This window comes from Bactrocera dorsalis, chromosome 4 (genome assembly GCF_023373825.1).
Source record: "Bactrocera dorsalis isolate Fly_Bdor chromosome 4, ASM2337382v1, whole genome shotgun sequence".
NCBI classification, from domain to species: domain Eukaryota; kingdom Metazoa; phylum Arthropoda; class Insecta; order Diptera; family Tephritidae; genus Bactrocera; species Bactrocera dorsalis.
Window position 1 is genome coordinate 1,632,962 of NC_064306.1, and position 15,631 is coordinate 1,648,592.

A 15,631-nucleotide genomic window follows, 5' to 3' on the forward strand; every position below is an offset into this window, starting at 1 on the left:
GTACATATAAACACATTATCACGTTCAAGGGGAGGAGGGTGCCACGAAAGACTAGGTCAGTGTCATCCGAATTAAGAGACAGCGGCTACGCATGTCATTGCCCCTCTCCAGTGCTAAGGTTTGTTAGAAACTACATTGAGTAATAACAATATGGTAAATCGTATTTGTTGTGGTTAGTACTTATTGTTTTGTGTTTATAAGGATTACTTTAGGTTGCAAACATAAAAACTCAGGCATAAAATCGCTAGTACCTGCGTTAATCACTTGCGCTAAAAAGTATAAAATAGGGTTTACCAGTATTACGGATTTTATCATGCACGTATGATTCGAAGTGAAAGGACGTTTCTGTTTATTTTGTGGAAATAAAAAAATAAAATCAAAGGGAAATGGCAGATGGTGAATGGCTTACTCCACGACAACTAAGCGCACTTTCGTACGAAGAACAGCAAGCATATATTCGTCAAACGCTTGAAGAGAGCCAAGAAGAAATAAGTGACCACGATTCAGTAGTCGGTGACGAGGCTTTAGATGAATGTGTTGGTGATATTGGTGGTGATGACTCAGACTTAGAAGAGCCCACGTTACCAGAATATGACCCAGAGGACGACAGTGATTCTGATGAAGAACTTGAAGATGCACCAATTAAAACTGGGGAATATTTTACTGCCAGAGATGGTAATGTTTGGTCTTCGATACAACCACAACCTGTAAGATTCCGTACGCACAACATTCTAAGAAGTGCACAATCTGGACCAGTAAGGGCAACGCAAGGTTTGACCATTTCAGAAACGTTCAAATTGATAATGTCAGACGAAATATGCGACACAGTTATTCGTGAATGAAATCGAAAGGCAAGGTAATTCTTTGAAGATGACAATGCAAAACATCCAACAAGAGAACCGAGATCATGGATTCCCATAGCAGAAAGTGAATTTGATGCATATTTGGGCGTACTTTTGCTAAGTGGCGTTACACATTCTGGTTACGTGCATACGAAAGATTTGTGGAATACTAAATCACATCGCTTTCGACCTCAGCAGCGACCACGCTTGTGCAAACAGTGTTTACCGAGCAACATCAGTTTTATTTACCGAATTTCCAACCGCGAGCGGCATCATCAGTTTATTTCCCGATTACGAGCACGACGGCCAAGAAAAAAACCAGTTCTGAGCACAAAAATGCGTGTTGCTCGGCTGAATTTCGCCAAACAAGATCAAAACTGGTCTATAAATGATTGGAAGAGAGTGATTTTTACGGACGAATCCAAAATAAACTTAAACCAATCGGTTGGCGTCGTATACGTTCGTAGAAGGAGACATGAAGCTTTGAATCCTGAGACAGTTATAACAAGGTGCAAATTCCCACCCAGTTTTATGGTATGGGTTGGCATTTCCTACTTCGGTTGTAGCGAATTGGCCTTCATCAACGGTACGTTGAATGCTCAGGGCTACATTACAATAATAAAAGAGATTTTGGAGCCATCAATCGATGCGCTGTTTCCAGTAATTGTTGATCCGATATTCCAGGACGCCCCGATTTAAACCCCATTGAAAACTGTTGGGCGGCTCTGAAGAGACATGTAGTTAAAAGGAAGGAAAAGAGAGATTATAAAAAAACTACTTTCCGAGGGACGTTTGCCAATATATAGATGCCAATATATAGATGCCAATATAAGACAGATTTTAGGAGTCTCAAAACAGTTTTCGCTAGAATTTCAAGTCGATCCGATTATCCAGTTCAGAGCTACAGCGTTTTGAAAACGCAAAACATACCCAGGTATGTTGCCGTTGACATAAGGGTTAAATAAATAGTAAAAAAAAAAATTAATAAATAAAATCTAAGAAAGTTGTATTTTTATTTTGACTGACGCTACCGAAAAACACAAAAATATTCAAAATTTGTGGCCTTGCCCGATTAAGGGTTAAACATCAAATTACTCGTGCCATCTCTTACAAAAGTCAAGTTTTCTGTCCATTGCAAAGTAAATGTTACTTTTTCCAAAATGTGTTCTTCTGATAGTGATATACCAGCTACGCCAAAAAAAACGAAAATCAGCAAATTAAAAGTTATGCAAAAATACAAACCCGAGTGGGAAAAACAGTACGGATGGGTAACAAGTGATTCCCAAAATAAAACTAATGCAAGGTGCACAATCTGCGCAGTGAATTTTACAATCGGTTCAGGTGGCATTGGCCAGGTGAATTATTTCATTTAATATTATGAACATAATGACGCAAATAGGACTGTGCGCAGACCACAAGGGAAAGAATTTCATATAAAATTCACTAAAAAGACTGTAAAACACGGCGGCGGAAATATAATGCTATGGGGATGCTTTTCGTGGTACGGGGTCGGTCCAATTCATCGAATAGAAAATACCATGGACAGATTTGTTTATCGGAATATAATGTCGGAAGTCATGTTGCCTTATGCTGAAGAACATATGCCTCTTGTGTGGAAGTTTCAACAGGATAACGACCCCAAGCATTCCTCTAAAGCGGTGAAAGATTGGTTCCGGGAAAAGAAAGTGGAGGTTATTGAGTGGCCAAGTCAATCCCCTGACCTAAATCCGATTGAGAACCTTTGGAATGAACTCAAGAGAGAAGTTTCAAAGCAGGAGTGCAGCAACAAAACACAATTGTGGGAAAATGTGCAAAGAGCATGGTACAATATACCCATTGAAACTTGCCGGAAACTCATCTCATCTATGCCCAGAAGAATCGAAGCAGTGCTGAAAAATAATGGTGGATACACTGGTTATTAATTAATTAAATTTTTGCAATTATTTTGATGGTGTTCAATACCCAACATATTGATAAGAAAAAATTAAAAAAAAAATTACTGTTGGCAACCCTGTTTATGTACAAACAGCTGGTAATGTTTACAAATTTTTTAGTACGTGTTAATACAAGTGAAGCAGCAAAATTTTTATAAAATTAAAAACTGGTTTTTAATAATATATTCTTGTAAAAAAACTTTGTAAATATGAGTTCTATTACTCGAGGTGAGCAATTTTACTATATACAAATATAGTTTGCTAAATGTTTTTATTTCGTACTTATTTTGGTGGTTTTTTGTATGTATTTTTTTGTGAAATTGTGAAGAGTTTTATCGTTTTTCGTGGAGTAAAACTAAAAATGTTTTGAAGTGTCATTGGAACTATTTACATGTGATTGTTTGCAGAAAACTCAAGTTTTATGTCATGGTAAAATTGTATGCATTTGACTGCTAATGAACGAATTTTTAATACTTTTGTAGAAACACTCAGGTTCAAAAATTCTGAACTATTTGAGTTTTGGTTGAGAAACAACAGGAGTGTTTCGAATTACATAAAAGGAAAGATTTTATACGAAATTGACAGTGAATTAAGTAAATTGATATGTACTAAAGCTCGGAACTTATCTAATTTTATTGAACTTAAATGGAATAAACAATCCAGAAATGAGAATGCATTTAGAAAATATAATAAGAAATGGTTGAGTGGAGAAACAATTTTTGTAGTACCGAAAAAGATTAATACTATTGGGCAACCAAAACTGACGTATGATGATAGCTGCGAAAGAAATAAAAGGAGATTAGCTTCCGAATTAGCTTCCCAGCAAGGAGACAATGCGCAATTATTAGTTCATGCTGCCTCTATATCTGCCAAAAAATCCCACGCAACGGATTTGAAATTTGTCCTACAGCAAGTTGCTACATCTCCAAATCGCCCATCCAAAATTCGAGAAGTTCTTAATACTAGCCATAAAGAAGTTACGCCAGTATCACCTGATGAAACTCTAATGTTTGTGTTAGAAAACGGATTAACTAAAAAGGTGTACTCAAATATGCGGCAATTAAACATAAAACACAATTGTAGTATTTATCCGACCTATGATAAAGTTTATGAAAGCAAATTGAAATGTAGACCGGATGAAATCAAAGCGAATGAAAGCTCTGTCGAAGTGCCGTTGCAAAATTTGTTAGACCACACAGCTAAAAGAATTCTTGAATATCAAGATGAAGTATTGTGTACAATGAATGTTGAAGAATCGATCCTAATTTCGAGCTACGGGTTTGATGGTTCTACCGGTCACAGCTTGTTTAAACAAAAATTTGTGGAAAATACTTCGGAAAGTTTCGATCATTCCCTGTTTGTGACATCAGTCATTCCAATAAAAATAATTTCATTAGCAGGGTATAACATTTGGCTAAACCGTACACCTCTGTTTATCCATCAATTATTTTGCTAACTTAATTTTTTTTCTTATAGGTGACTCTGGATATTCGCTTGAGCCATGGCTTTTAACTCCATACAGAAATGCTGCTAAAAACTCTGCTGAAAGTTACTACAACATAAAATTTTCAAAAGCCAGATCTCTTATCGAGCGAGTATTTGGAGTATTAAATGCGCGGTTCCGATGCCTTTTAGCTGCTAGAGAACTACATCTGCATGGCATGTGAAATTTTAATTTCTCTGCACAAAGGCAATGCTGACAATATTCAAATATTTAATTTTTGAGCAAGGTCCAAATGCACTGCCGTTATGGCTTTATGCCAACTCCAATAAAATGAAGAAAGTTAATTAACTTAAATATGTGAAGTGTGTATATACAACATAATAACATACAATCAGCCACTAAAGCGATGGCACATCTGCACACATAAATACTATACACTTAACGCTATCATTGGAAATAGCCCTTTTCTGACTAAGAAAAACTTCAAAGAAATCGGGAACCAAAATTAATTGTACACGTCTTAGAATTCAAGTTACAAATATTTCATTTGATGCCTCACTGACGATCAGCTTATCGTCTTAGGTATAAAAGACAAGACATAACAAACAATCAGGTCAGTCAGTTCAGTTCAATTCTACTAATTGTGCTGCAACAAATCCATTTCCCGACGATTGGAACCTAGTATGAACCAAGAGAGGAAGTAAGGACAACAGGAGCCAGGACCCAGCATTTAAGTTTCCTTCATAGAATCAAAAGCTTATTCATTTTTCTTTTGCAGCTCTTAATAAAACACAATTGTAATATTAGAAAAGAGAAAAATCTGATATTTTATTCCAGCAGGGCTAGGGAGTTAACGAATATAACGTCTTGGAGATGAAAGTCCACTCCATGGCCATCTCGGATGAAATTGCCTAACCGCATTGTCTACAATTGGTTAAAATCACCCCCCTATCAACACCAACATTTTTGGTCCTTCGAGATGCGGAAAATGCTATCATTTATATGTTAAATGTTTAAATATAGACATAACGGAAAATAAGATCCAAAGAACTTATTTCATCAAAGTCAAAAAATGTAAATGTATCTTTTTTTTTACTAAAATGGAGAATCAATTAAAATTAGCAGAAGAACTGCAAAAACTCCATTTTAGAGCCATGAGTATGGGTATGGCTTAAAAATATTAAAATAAAATCAGAGTGAATAATTCTCAGCTCAGTGAAAGACTTTCATTTCACCCAACCAGTGATAAAGTTTGATAGAATCTACAGTGATGCTTCGAACCGGATTAGTAGCTCGAGCCAAATTTGTAAGACCTGTATAAATAAAATACAGGCAATATCAAGGATTTGGTCCTAACCAGTCAAGACATGTATTGAATTGTTTAGGCTTAAAAATATTAAAATAAAATCAGAATGAATAATTCTCAGCTTAGTGAAAAACTTTCATTCTCGCCCATCAGCGGTAAGAACTTAAAGATTCTTATTTGAGTTTAACATTTTGATATTACAATTCAAAAAAATTAATAAGTTAGTCTTGCGAGTATTAATAAAGAGCACACATATCGGTGCAGCTCAAAAATATATCTTTTGACTCATTTTTACTTTATGTACCCACCAGCGGTATTGAGTTATTAACAACAGTAAGCTAGAAGGACACAAGTAGATGCCGCAACGAAACTGAATCACGGTTGTAATGCCTAGTTAAGACAAGGTGTGAAGAGTAGTACTAGAGATAACACGATTATACACAGCAAGTGTGAAACACTTACCGTAATTATTTTACAGCTAATTATATTGCGAAATCTGTTTTTATGAGCGAATACTATAGAATAGAATCGTGGTGAACGGTGAGCGGATGCAAACAGATTATTTTTACTACAAAATACATACTTAATTATATCATACAAAAATAATATTTTCTGTTCTTTTATTTGTTATTCAATGGAAAAAGCTAAACAAATATGATTGTGCCCATTTAAGAGAGCTGCGGGAAGCACTGTAGGAAAAAAGGGCGCACGTTGAACATAATTCCCCGTGAACATAATTTATTGCCCATAGTCCTCGAAAAGTACCGTTAAAAAAATTATGTAGCACGTCTTCAATTTACCAAAGAACACCTAATTTGGCCGAATACAGAATATTAAGGAACCATTTGCTATATACAGTGGCGGACAAAAGTCTACATACACCCCCTGTTTTCTTCGATGTGAGAGTACAAAAACTTTTTAGAAAAATGTGTTGATACAGTTTTATTCTAATCTTCTTTCTAATAACAACAAACTTAAAAAATCCATTAATTAATATAAAACTACAAATTTATGGAATAAAAACTCAAATATTGTGTTGACAAAAGTCTACATACAGTACAAAAATATCTTAGTTCAGTGCGAAAAACTGTAAAAAATGCTAGTTATTAAGACGTTTTAGTATTTAGTTGGGTCCCCATTGGTATCTATAACTGCTTGAAGACGCCGTGGCATTGATTCTGCTAAATTTGTCAACGCTGCAAATGTAATGCTGTTCCAAGGTCCCAATATGCGCTCTTAGAGTAGAGCAGAGCTAGAAATTTGGTTCTTTCTAATTCTACGCTCCAAAATCTCCCATACATGTTCAATAATATTCATATTTGGACTTTGAGGTGGTGTATTTAATTCACTTGGAGTATAATAATGCAACCAATCCTTGACAATTTGCGCCGCATGCATCGGATCGTTATCTTGTTGAAATATCCAACCGGAACCGAGCCCTAAATTATCCACCAAAGGCCTCAAATTATGTCCCAACAGAGACTAAGTATAAGTACCGTCCATTTCATCTTCAATAAAGTCCAACTTTCTAACTCCAGAGGCCGCAACAGCTCCCCAAACCATTACGCTGCCGCCACCGAGCTTCACAATTTATACTACGTTCTTCGGTTCAAGCGTGGCGTTAGTTTTCCTTCAAATTTTAGCCATTTCATCACTACCAAAAAGGGTGAATTTAGAATCATCTGTAAATGAAACTTTTTTCCAAAAAGAAGTTTCCGGTTTTTTCAGAAATAAAAGGTACATCGAAGAAAACAGGGGGTGTATGTAGACTTTTGTCCGCCACTGTACATACGAATGTTCAAACAAATAGATGTGATATTACCCGATTCGTGTGATCTTACCTCTAAATACTGACCGTCTTTCTCGCGTATAAAAAAACGGTGGTAGCTGACCTTGCCCCCATTTCGTGATGTGTTGATCATATCATGTGATATTACCCAGGTAATGTAATGTGACCAAACATTCCGGTGAGCTTGCTCGCCTATATAAGAAAGGATGATAGCTGGGCCAGCCACCCCCCATGTGAAGTATTGATTATATCAAGTGATATAATTAGCCCAAAGTAATTCATTTCAATTTTAAAGTCGGGAAATACCAAGAGCTATATTTCTCAAATAAGAGTTATTCCCGTTTCCTGAGTTTACTATAAGATCGCAATTTTTTAGAAGTAAAAAATCTTTGCTTTAAAGCTGACTAATTGCATTGCATTCTTTGCACGAAAATTACTTTTCATTAATTGTCTATTAAATTTTCCTAAACTAATATTAATATTAATAATAAAGTATTACTAAACTAAGTTTAACATAATTTAAAAATACTACTCTTGTTATGCATTGAACGTACTTACGAATTTACTTTCTATCAATTTCTAAGCTTTTTGCTCCGTCTGTTGATGTTTTAAGGCATCTAATTCGTTTTGAATACACTCGAACTGATTATATAATTGCAACAACTCTTCATGGTTCATCTCCAAATTGATGTCTTCGCCTGTACCTGTTTTTAATTGCAACATGGCCAAGGCATTTTTCTCACGTTGCTCACAATGTGATGAGATTTCCACATTTAGTTTCCATGCAACATCTTGTATCTCATTTGATTCATAACGTTCACAAGCCAAACTATTCATTATTGGTGTAGTTTGGCGCACCCATAACCGAACAATTGCATCGATTTTAGCATCATCTTGAAGCTGCAGCTTTTCACGTAACTCTGCATGCAATCGGGTTGGTTTGATGACAAATGTAGACGTGCGTCGTAAAATGTAGGAAAAAGTTTTAATCATTAGAAGAAAATCGGCACGTGGTACACCAACTAAACGTTCCAATTCCTCCAAAGCATTTTCTGGCTCTATAACGTCCTCAGTTGTCGCAGGTGTCATTTGCCGATGGACAAAACTTAGCACCGTTGTAAAAGTATCATATGGTAACGCATTTATAATTTTTATACCCTCCCGTGCTCTACAAAGAAAAAACCTTTTTATAAGCCGGGATTTCAATAGATACATATGTTCATATATTATAAATTTTACATGCTTATGAAAAAAAAACCCAAAGAAAAATTTGTACAATTATAAAAGGAACTGTATTTTTTGATAATCACCTCTCAGTAATTTTTATCCAATTGGCAGCCATTAATATATGTATATTAAATATTTATTTATTTATTTACACACTTTTAATGTGTTCTATAAAATCGATTATAATCTTCCAAATTTCTGGCGAAAAATGAAGTTTTGTATATCAAAATGGTGTCCAACCGTGCTTGGCAGTGCTGCCCACTCATCATTGGTTTTCAGTATTTTTGGAATTGAAAGAGTTTGAATTTATGGTAGCACTCTCTTCATAGCGTTACCAACCATCGATTGTTTTCATATTACAGCTGTTTCGAAGCTATTTGGACACATCGTCATTCATATATAAAATTTGTTAATGGCATAAATTAGTTAAATAGTGATCGAATATGACAGCGACATTGCGTTATCGTGGTGATAAAAACAATCTTATTGAGTTGGCAAAAAATTTGGATGCGTTCAAGAAAGTGCCGGAAAAATATACAGAAACAACAGAAATAGGGGGTACATGTAAGTTGAAATACAAACATACACCAAACATAAATTATGCGCTGATCTGTTTTAACCCATCTCGTCTTTAGTATCTTTATTAAGTCGTTTGCTCATTATTTACCTCATTTATAAGGAGGTATGCTATTACAAAGAAGCTGATCTCATTTATCAATTTGAACCTGACATCGACATGGATGATAAAGTACAAATGCATGTCGATATCACGGTGGCCATGCCATGCTCCTGTAAGTAAATACGGCATTGTAACATAAAGGATTGATTAGTAATACTGACTGATTTATAATGTGTAGCCCTTTCTGGCGTTGACCTAATGGATGAGACACAACAGGACGTATTCGCGTATGGTACATTACAACGAGAAGGCACTTGGTGGGTTTTACCTGAAGAGGAACGTCTTCAATTCGAACGCATGCAGCATATGAATACATTTTTAAGAGAAGAATATCACTCTGTTGCGGATATTCTATTTAAAGATATTATTAAGAATAATGAAGTGAATGTGAAACCAATAGGAGACTTGAAAAAACTTCCGGAGGAGCAATATGATGCATGCCGTTTACATGGAACATTGGGTATTAATAAGGTAATTGATTTCGATTTATTTTATTAAACATAATATCCGAAAATATTGTTACTACAACAATACACAAGTTAGCACTTTTAAAGACTTTGTTGTTATTATTGACTGCTGTATTGTTTATGTATAGTAAATAGTCGGTTTATTATTACACAACGTATGCACTACACATTTGTGTGACTAGAACATATTTTATGCATGTACCTGCACGTATGAAAGTTTTTTAATAATTTAATGGCAGATAAAATACATAAGTTCGATTGGAACTTCTTGAGTATAGTTAAAAAATAAGTTTTATTTTATTCTTATCATACAAAATATTCAATGCGTATAATAAGTTTGTTTTCTATTTGTTGATATAAAATGGAATATAGCCATTTTGTTCTATGTGCCGCAATTGGCAATTCGAAGTGGTGCCAATACGCACGGAGATGATATCGAAATATTAGTAACTTATTTAATTGCTGAACAATTTCACGAACAGATTGTCATAAAATAGTGGTATATATTGCATAAAAGAGGCATTTTGGTATAGAAAATATATAAAGACCGAAATTGTGTATCTCAGCTCAATAATGAAATAATTGTGTATCTCAGCTCAATAATTTAGTGGCAACAACGTATACACATCAAAATAAAAACGAGATTTGTAATAGGGTGGTAACACTTACAGTCCAATCTAAAAAGAAAGCTGTAAAGAAATGTTTGGTTAATTGTGGCGTAGCTAATATAAATTTATAAAAAAATATGTTTTATGCACATTTAATTTTGGCCAAAAAAGGCCCATTGGCCCGAGTATGGTTGGCTGCTCACTGGGATAAGAAAATAACAAAGGCGCATGTATTCGAAACAAATATTGAGAAATCCGTGGAAGGTATAATGCAACCAAAAGTAAAATTGGCGCTTCGCACTTCGGGGCATCTATTGTTGGGCGTCGTTAGGATTTATTCGCGGAAAGCAAAGTATTTATTGGCGGATTGCAATGAAGCATTTGTTAAGATCAAAATGGCCTTTAGGCCTGGCATGGTTGATCTTCCCGAAGGACATAGGGAAGCAAATGTAAATGCAATCACTCTGCCAGAAGTATTTCATGATTTCGACACAGCCTTGCCCGAGTTGAACGATATTGACATTGAAGCACAATTTGCGATAAACCAATCTAGAGCAGATGAGATCACTATGCGAGAGGATTATGGTGGTAGCTTGTCACTTTCTATTCACGATGACGGTTTTGGTGATATGGGATTTGAAGGCGACACTCCTGATTTGATACGTGGTCCAATAGATGCGAATATAGATGATCAATTATTTGGTGATGGTGGCATGGCGGACGTTACATTGGTAGATGAACAAAAAATAACATTAAATGATACAGATTTAGCAAACTCACGATTAGATGGAGATGGTTTTGGGGATGAATTTGGACAGCCTGAACTTTTTGAAGACGATCTTTTCGCTGAACCGCCATTAGATACCAGCGACAATAATTTAAAAGCTGCCATTGGTGCTGCACAAGAATCTGATGACGACGGCATGGATCACATGGATATTAGACCACCATCGGTAGCATCCAGTTGTGAACATGCATCCGAAGCAAATGAAGTTGAGAAGGAAGCTCACAAAGATGAGGGTATCGAAGCTTTAGGCAATTCAAAGGAAGATGAAAATCCTTTGGACCAGTCAACATTGCTGCAAAATGAAGATGAAAGCTTTGCCTTGGCCCCCATAGATGCCTCGGCGTACAAAGGTGTCACCAAAGCTAAACGCAAACGTAAGCTAATTGTTGATGAAGTCAAAAATATATCTGGCGAGGAAATGAAGGCGCAATTGGCAAACACAACGGATATTGTAACAACATTAGATTTGGCACCGCCAACAAAACGACTCACTTATTGGAAGGAAACTGGTGGTGTGGAAAAATTATTTTCACTACCTTCTAGAACTATCCCGGCCAGAGCATTGTTTTTAAATTATCAACGTCATTTAGTGTCCCGTTGTTCAGCACTCGAAGACTTTTCTATACTTGGTCCATCTGACTTGTTGGCCATAGAGCACATACAGAATGAGAATGATGCAAATGTCATAAACAACAAGCGCGGTCGTAAACGAAAACATGAGCTTCAGCCAGTACAGCAAAACGTTGTAGATGTGACGGCACAAAGTCTGGCGGCACCAGAAACTGTGCGAGACCTTGAACAAAGTGTTGGTCAAGCACAATATTCGTTGGCAGACAATTTAATACCACCGGCGGAGAGCTCTTTGTTTGACAATATGCGCAGTCCCAGCCGAATGCTAAGCATGAATGAAATCAATGGTATTGAAAATTTAACATCACTCAACGATTTACCTCTAACGCCGAGTAACATGCATCATGGTATCGATGCATCCGATGATTTCAATCATGGCGACGTGACGCCCGCAGGTCTACACCATGGAGACCAAACTCCGCATCATTCCAGTATAGAGCACATTGATAATTTACCCAATCTACCAGCCGATCAAGTGTCATCTATATTGCAAGAAGTTGAGAATATACCAAATATCCAACAAGATATCCTAGCAGGCAAGACGCAACGGACCAGCGATATATCTACAGATTGGAATGATTACGATTTACCACAACCACCGCCAAATCCTGCTGAAGAGCAATTGGAGAACGAAACAGATGAACAATTTGAGGAGCGCGTACTCAATAAACGAGCAGCACAATTGTTCTATACTGTTAAATCTCGTTTAATAAAACAGGATTGCCTAATATTATCTGCATTAACAGTAAATAACTCCAGGAAGCAGGCGGCACAAAAGTTTTACTCGCTATTGGTACTGAAAAAGTTCCGAGCACTCAACATTGAACAGACACAGCCATATGCGGACATAGAGATATCAAGAGGGCCGCTATTTGAAAATCCGAAATTATAAAGCATGATAAAATTTAATATATTTTCTTTTATATTATTATAATTATTATATTTTATATTACGAATGCTTAATTCGCTTTTAAACCGTAATTTTCTGTATGTAAATAATAAATTATTTTTATATATAAATAAATATTATTGTACGAAAATTATGTAAATTGAACGTGTACTTTTAAAATATAAGCAAATATGGTATTTACGAAATGAAACTTTGTCATTGAAAATCCCTAGATATGTAAGTACTAAAAAACTGCTTCGTAGAGGTAGAAATGCGCTCCTAGAGTGTACCATCATCCGCAGGAATTTTGAGTATATGTATTTTATAATAACAAATTATTATACAATCGTGTAATCATATGAAATTTATCTAAACTTTAAGGTCGCTGGAGTTCTGCACTTGGTTGGCGGTGCGCAGCCATTTGTTGGGCTCTTTGGCGACCACTGGACAATCGATTTTCGACGTACGCCAGCTAATTTCACGCATCGCATCAATCGCTTAAGTTTTGGACAATATTCACGACGCATCGTACAACCGCTTGAAGGCGACGAAACGCTAGTAGCCGATGAAGAAACAACGGTACAATATTTTTTGAAAATTGTACCCACCGAAATACACAACACCTTCACAACGATCAATACGTATCAATATTCAGTGAGCGAGAATGTGCGTCAATTGGGTCTGTATAAATACTTGTACTTTGTAATACCTTGTTTGCATGTATATTTTCTATAACTTTCCTCTCTTACTTGTAATTAGACTCAACCAAAAATTCCTACGGCTCCCCTGGTATCTATTTTAAATACGACTGGTCGGCGTTAAAGATCATTGTGCGCACTGATCGCGATAATCTCGTGCAATTCATAATACGACTATGTTCCATCATTGCGGGTATCATCGTTATCTCAGGTAAATACCCGAGTACTAACACTTATTTCAAGGCATTTTATAAAAATATGCATTTCATTGCAGGCATTTTAAATACCATGTTGGTGTCTATGCAACGCCTTACCATCAATATAATTGCGCCTCAAGTTTTACAACAAACACTAAATCAACACCACGACAGAGCTAGCCGCGAGGGTGGCGCACACGTCCCTGTTGGAGCTGGTGCTGTCAACGTGAATCTCGCCAGCGCCAGTTCCGCGACGCCCACGACTAAAGTAATGTCGAATAATCTCATAAATACGGCGAATATCATGTCTGACAGCATTAGCTTGCTGAATGCCACAACTACAACAACCAGCATTGCAACGATTGTGCCAATAGCCGTTGATGAGGAGCCACCATCAAAGTAACCTATTCACATGCACTCATCATAGAGGATTTTTTACACCACGTTCGAGGTAAAAGCCTCGCTAATTTCACAAATAAGTTTCATGCAAAGATTATATATGATCTATAGTTATGTACACGTACATATATGCATATATTTATATGTATAATTAAAACATCTTTCGTATGTTCTTTGTAAGAATAAGATACTATTTTTATTTGGCATTCCAATGTGGCTCACAGCTAATAAATATCCAATTTTAAACAAACACATACACTATTATATAAGTATATGTATGTAGGTATGTAATAAGACACTGAATTTCAACCTAATGCATAAGTATGTATATAACGTATGAGTACCGTTAATGTACATAGTGTGCATATATTTAGTAAGCAATTAGTTAAAACGTACTCGTCGATATGTGAGCATATTAATTTTTCACCGTCTCGAACAGATCCATCTTTATATTGGCGAAATTACCGCTGCGTTTGTAACCGCATATGCTTTTCAATATTTCCAAACTCGATGCAATTGTGGTGTTCACATCTTGCTCATTGCCTAAGCTTGGATTCAATTCCACCAAATCGATGCCCTGCACGCGATTCGTGTCACGTAGCGCCTCTACCACCGATATACCCTCGCGTAATGTTAGGCCGGCACAAACAGCTGTACCAGTACTGGGCGCTACGGCTTTGTCCAAGGCGTCAATATCGAAACTGACATGTATCTTATTTTGCGGTTTCAGTGAGTCCAGTGTGCGCTCGATGATTTTAGAGATGCCGTACTTGTCCACAGACTACAAAAAAAAAAAAAACAAAACACGCAAAAATTACGAAACATTTTGAGGTAAGAAATATGAAGCAATTTACTTAACGGTAATATTTAGTTATTTGTTTATGACGCAACCCCCCTTTGAAATGTAAAGTAGGAGATTACATGCCGCTATGAACAAACTTTTTATAGTCACAGTGCTTCAACGGACCTAAGATGAAGAAGCACGATCGTGGAAGCTAGCTCTAGCATGCTGTTGAAGCAGATTGTTTTTATAGTGTCAAAAACTTCCCTGAAATAATTTGTATGAATGCTGACGAGTTGACAGGTCTTGGTCGGATAAAAATTCGGATCCAATCCGGTTACATAAACTCAATTGTCGTGGGAACGGAAACTGTTCAAGCACCAACCCCTATAGTGTGCTACACTCTCACCTACTCCAACAAGCCCAAAGTATGCCCTGGCTCTAATTTCACTTTTGTTAATCTTTGTTATTGTTATAGTGACAGAATAATTCTTGGCTGGAAAAAAATCCGGGTCCTTTCCGCTTAGTTTGATCGGACTGTCGTGGAAACTGCACCAATTCGGTTTACTGGCACGTGGTAGTTATTTTTAGTAAATTTAGAGAGCTTCGAACAAGAAACTTTTAACCCTTTGAAAGAGTCTTTAGAATAAATTGTAAGCCCCTTCTTTGTGTGCTATGAAATCCACCCATGTCAAGCAAACACTATAGACAAACATCCCGCCAAAGCACTAAGACTGATTTAACCTGTGAACCACCTCAGGAATTAACTGTACTAAATGAAGGTATCAAGAACATTGTGCTAACTCAACTGCTGTAAAAAATGATTGATCTTTCTCCTTAAAACTGAACTCAATAAATGAAATATGAGGCCACTATCAATGGTAGAAGTAAAGCCGTTTACAATTCTCATCTCATAATAAACCATTAGACTGTATGAACCGCCTACGAGCTATC

At 36.3% G+C, this 15,631-nt stretch overlaps 4 protein-coding genes across 4 annotated transcripts in view; 2 read left to right on the top strand and 2 right to left on the bottom strand.

The window, feature by feature from the left end:
- Nucleotides 1-7,698: 7,698 nt before the first annotated feature.
- Nucleotides 7,699-8,811, bottom strand: LOC105226181 (uncharacterized). Its single transcript, XM_011205000.4, has 2 exons — nt 8,626-8,811; nt 7,699-8,483 (listed from the first exon to the last, which is right to left on the bottom strand). The coding sequence occupies exons 1-2, from the start codon at nt 8,655-8,657 to the stop codon at nt 7,895-7,897; spliced, it is 621 nt and encodes a 206-aa protein (XP_011203302.1). The 5' UTR covers nt 8,658-8,811; the 3' UTR covers nt 7,699-7,894.
- Nucleotides 8,812-8,901: 90 nt separating this feature from the next.
- LOC105226180 (endoplasmic reticulum-Golgi intermediate compartment protein 2) lies at nt 8,902-14,146 on the top strand. The gene is made up of 6 exons (XM_011204999.4): nt 8,902-9,106; nt 9,178-9,333; nt 9,400-9,692; nt 12,984-13,281; nt 13,362-13,511; nt 13,575-14,146. Exons 1-6 carry the CDS (start codon nt 8,986-8,988, stop codon nt 13,898-13,900), a joined length of 1,344 nt encoding a protein of 447 aa, XP_011203301.2. The 5' UTR covers nt 8,902-8,985; the 3' UTR covers nt 13,901-14,146.
- Nucleotides 9,733-12,813, top strand: LOC105226179 (double-strand-break repair protein rad21 homolog). The gene has a single exon (XM_011204997.4). It carries the CDS (start codon nt 10,434-10,436, stop codon nt 12,603-12,605), a length of 2,172 nt encoding a protein of 723 aa, XP_011203299.1. The 5' UTR covers nt 9,733-10,433; the 3' UTR covers nt 12,606-12,813.
- The window catches only part of LOC105226176 (arginase-1), a 37,191-nt gene continuing 35,567 nt past the window's right edge, over nt 14,008-15,631 (bottom strand). The window contains exon 5 of the mRNA XM_049454419.1: nt 14,008-14,677. Within this exon, the coding sequence (XP_049310376.1) occupies nt 14,312-14,677 (366 nt within the window). The 3' untranslated portion in view covers nt 14,008-14,311. The remainder of the gene's footprint in view (nt 14,678-15,631) is intronic.